We start from the raw sequence: 5000 nt of genomic DNA on the forward strand, positions 1-5000 counted from the left end.
AAAGACGTGTGCGTGTGTATTTTTGCAGCCTGGTTTCAGGTATAAGTGCTCCTACGCTAGAGACGGGAGGATAACTGTACAACACAGAGCTCTAACCGTATTTATATGCACTAAACAAGAGGAGGAATACTGGATATCAGAAGAAATATCACATCTCCAAAATGGACATTATAGGTGCATCAGATATGGATTTTCCACAGAGATCCGAGAGTGAAGGAGGGGGAGAGCGACTCACACCCGGATACACACACACACACACACACACACACTCTCTCCTCTGCATCATGCCAAGCTTTTCCACAGACCAAGCCTTTATATAATCCGGTATATAACTTGGAATATACAGTGCATAGTTTACAGCCAAAACTTGCAGCGGAAATATTCAAACTAAAACATCCTAACGTACAGTCATTATAATACAAAAGGAAACAAAACAGATGTGCTTTTTTTACATAATAAATGGGTGAATCTCAAAAAAAAAAATTATATATAAAAAAAAAAATCTAACCCAAAGTAAAAAATAAATAAAATAAAAAATAATTTATAATTGCATAATAATAAAAAATAATGAAGCATGTTTAACCCTCTGGTGCTCCTCATGTGGCGGTCAAAAATAACAGAATTTTTAATTTTTAATTATATATATATATATACACTACCGTTCAAAAAATTGGGGTCAGTAAGAATTTTAATTTTATTTTTTGGGGAAATAAATCAAATAAATCAACACTTTTATTCATCAAGGATGAGTTAAACTGATCAAAAGTTACAGTAAAGACATTTATAATGTTAGAAAATATTCTATTTTAAATAAATGCTGTTCTTTTGAACTTTCTATTCATCAAAGCATCATGAAATAAAAATGTAAATAACGGTTTTCAACATTGATAATAATCATAAATGTTTCTTGATCATCAAATCATCATATTAGAGTGATTTGTGAAGGATCATGTGACACTGAAGACTGGAGTAATGATGCTGAACATCAGCTTTGATCACAGGAATAAATTACACTTTACTAGATATTCACATAAAAAACATTCATTTTAAATTGTCATAATATTTCACAATATTACAGTTTTTTTTATTATTGTTTTTTATCAAATAAATGCAGCCTTGGTGAGCAGGAGAGACTTCTTTTAAAAACATTAAAAATCTTACTGACCCCAAACTTTTGAACGGTAGTGTATATTCAATTAAATGAATGTACTATATTTTAGTTTAATAATGTTTTTCATGTGATGTTTTGTATTTTTAGGGAATTTTATGTTATGGTACTAAATTATATTTATGCACTAGTTATAATCCATTTATTCACTTTTTAATAAACAGAAATTTCCAGCTTAAACTGTCATAAATCTTAAATCCTTTGGAGCTCAGACTTCAGTTCGCTTTCATTTGAAAGAAAAAGGAGAAAAAGGTAATAAAAAGAAAGTTTAAGTTTATTGTTATGAAAAACACACAAAAACACTATTTTTTATTTATTTATATGAAATAATTATTTTCCAAAACAGGTTTTACTCTGCGAGAAAATCAAAGCCATAAATCGAAACAAGTTGAGTTCCAAAATTGAGGTTGATATCTCAAAAAATGAGATTATGTTTAGTTTCATCGCTTCCAAGACTAGATGAAATTAATTTTCAATGTGCTAATTTCTGTACTATTGTTTTCAGGACTGTTCGAATTATGTTCATGATTTTTCGCATGTTCATGATTTGTGTGTGTGTGTGTGTGTGTGTGTGTGTGTGTGTGTGTGTTCACATAGCAAGTGCCAAAGCATTTACCAAGTTTCGTACCATTCCGATGAAGAAAAAACGTCAAAAAAAAACAAAACATACAATTTGTTCGGTCAAAAGCGACCAAAGAGCTCCAGAGGGATAATTATTAATTATTATTATGATCTGAAAGACTAAATATACACATTTAAAACACCCAATTGTCAGTAACCTAAATAAAAAATGGTGTGCATATAATAGTTTAGTTAATATTTGGGTTAAATGCACTTAATTGTTATGAAAATATAGTCAAAATTCACTAAATCTTCATGATGTTTAAACAGTCTTAATTTCTTTGTACAACATTTCATTTCTTGTTTCTGTATGAACATTTCTTTATGAGATTCACCCAAATCATAAGCTACTGTGAAATGGAGTAGTTTGTTCATGTTCGTTCCTCTTCGGTGTAGGAATACAGTCTCTTGATTTTGCGAATGTTTTAGACTCATCACGATTGCTCTCTTTCTAAACCCAGTGTGTGTGTTTTTGGTTATTTTTGCAGCGTGGAAGAATTTCAGGAAAAAAAAAAGTGCTCATCTTATCTTTGTTCTTCAGGCCTTTTAGTCTTTAAATAGAGACACTGGATCTATTTGTAACATTGAATCTGTTTAATACAAAAATGCTGACAACATCAATATCTGTGTGCATCATAAGTGTGTGTCAGCATCTTACAGGGTTGGTGTGTAAAATGAGCGGCTGCTTTTAATCTGTACAGACCGGCTGTGTTTCATTATGGAACGTCAGATGTACTTGTTTCCAAATTCACTGCGTAAAAATGTTTTGTTGATGTTGAACACGGTGAACCCGCTCTTTAGGACGGTTCTCATCCGGTGTTTCTCACGGTGGATTTAATATTCAGTGTATCTACATAATTTGTCATAGAGATAACTTATCGTTATTAGTAGTATTATTATGAGTCATTGTGGAAAGACAGAACGGAAAAATCTGATTTTATGCATTTTCAAAAAAAAAAAAAAAAAAAAAAGATTGAGTGGATTTGAATTGGACACACAAAAATAAATAATAGAAATAAATAAATAAATAAATAAATAAATAAATAAATACGATTTTCGCTCTATGAACAAAGCCTAAGTTAAGGGTGAAGTGTGTAATTTCTAAAATATATTTTTGTCTTGTTTTCTAGTACAAATATCTAAACATTCTGAAATCAAGATACATGAACTTAAGAAGCAAAATTACTTGTTTTCAAAAAAAAAAAAAAAAAAAAAAAAATGTAATTAAGAGTTTTTGCTCAAAACAAGAAAAGAAAAATCTGCCACTGGGGTCAGAAAAATATCTGCCATTGTGGAAATAAAGAACAGATACAAATATTTTCTTGCCGTTCAAAGCTACAAAAAATGAATTGAGAGGATTTGCATCAGATGCACCAACAAAAAAAAAAAACAGAGTATTTTTTCCTCAAATTACACTCAATTGATCACAAAGTTTTTGCTTAAACCAAAAAAAACCTGCCAATGGGATTAAAAAAATAATCTTGTTTTCCCTTTGAGTTAAGTGCGTCCTGTAAAACTATTAAAAGTGAGTTTATGCTTAAAACAAGAACAAATATAAGAAAAATATTGTTTCTTGTTTTAAGCATAAACTCACTTTTGATACTTTTCCAGGAAAAATTGTCTTTTTTTATTTGATTTGACCTTCTCAAATAAATGTATCTTGATTTAAGAATGTTTAGATATTTGTACCGAAAAAAAAAGAGAGGAAATGTGCGATTTGTGTGTGATTACCCTCTTCACCTTTAACCTATTATTTTTGTTCAGTTTTCAATTTTCAGTGTTACTCCACCCTGACTTTTTACAGAGTCCTGTCACGAAAGCAGCCGGAAACCCTGACACCCGCTGCGTTTGATCAGCGCAGATCCTGCGGTGGAAAGGTGTCCTGCAGCGGTTGAGATGTTGACGTTCCCCCTGCGTACCTGCAGTCGGCCTCAGAATCCGGGACTCTCGTAGCTGCTTTGGCTGTAGTAACTGTGTGTGGGACTCGGGCTCCTGGAGCGGCTGCGGCTGCTGAAACTGCTGTAGCTGCGGCTGCGACTGCGACTGGAACTGCTGAAGCTGCTGGCGGAGCTGGAAGAGGACGGGCTCGGCCGGTAGTACGGGATCGGCCGCTTTCGTGCGCTGCGGGAAACACACAGAGAGATTATATACTGCAGACACATACAAGTCAATTATTCATAAGCACCTGAACACCACTTTGACCACTCAACAATCAAATATGCGCTGTGCGTCATCAATGTCATGTCTATGGAAGCTTGTTTCTGCCACAGACTAAAAATTCTGTGACTTTTTTTCTCACAATTGCGAGTTTACATCTTATAATTCTGACTTTTTATCTCAGAATTGCGTGATATAAAGTCAGAATTGCGTGTTATAAAGTCAGAATTAAATTATAAAGTCAGAATTGCATTATAAAGTCAGAATTGCATGATATAAAGTCAGAATTGCATGATATAAAGTCAGAATTGCGTGACATAACGTCAGAATTGCGTGATATAAAGTCAGAATTGCGAGATATAAAGTCAGAATTGCGTGATATAAAGTCAGAATTGCATGATATAAAGTCAGAATTGCGTGATATAAAGTCGGATTTGCATGATATAAAGTCAGAATTGCGTTATAAAGTCGCAATTGCGTGATATAAAGTCAGAATTGCGAGATATAAAGTCAGAATTGCATGATATAAAGTCAGAATTGCGAGATATAAAGTCAGAATTGCGAGATATAAAGTCAGAATTGCGTGATATAAAGTCAGAATTGCGTGAAATAAAGTCAGAATTGCGAGATATAAAGTCAGAATTGCGAGATATAAAGTCAGAATTGCGTGATATAAAGTCAGAATTGCATGAAATAAAGTCAGAATTGCGTGATATAAAGTCGCAATTGCGTGATATAAAGTCAGAATTGCGAGATATAAAGTCAGAATTGCGTGATATAAAGTCGCAATTGCGTGATATAAAGTCAGAATTGCGAGATATAAAGTCAGAATTGCGAGATATAAAGTCAGAATTGCGTTATAAAGTCAGAATTGCGTTATAAAGTCAGAATTGCATGATATAAAGTCAGAATTGCGTTATAAAGTCAGAATTGCGTGATATAAAGTCAGAATTGCGAGATATAAAGTCAGAATTGCATGATATAAAGTCAGAATTGCGTGATATAAAGTCAGAATTGCGTTATAAAGTCAGAATTGCGATATAAAGTCAGAATT

General features: G+C 32.8%; 1 protein-coding gene across 1 annotated transcript in view; it reads right to left on the minus strand.

Annotated features, from left to right (window-relative positions):
• Positions 1-663: 663 nt before the first annotated feature.
• The window catches only part of srrm3 (serine/arginine repetitive matrix 3), a 115045-nt gene continuing 110708 nt past the window's right edge, over positions 664-5000 (minus strand). The window contains exon 14 of the mRNA XM_082171252.1: positions 664-3910. Within this exon, the coding sequence (XP_082027378.1) occupies positions 3721-3910 (190 nt within the window). The 3' untranslated portion in view covers positions 664-3720. The remainder of the gene's footprint in view (positions 3911-5000) is intronic.

This window comes from Leuciscus leuciscus (genome assembly GCF_965113295.1).
Source record: "Leuciscus leuciscus genome assembly, chromosome: 5".
Taxonomy (NCBI): domain Eukaryota; kingdom Metazoa; phylum Chordata; class Actinopteri; order Cypriniformes; family Leuciscidae; genus Leuciscus; species Leuciscus leuciscus.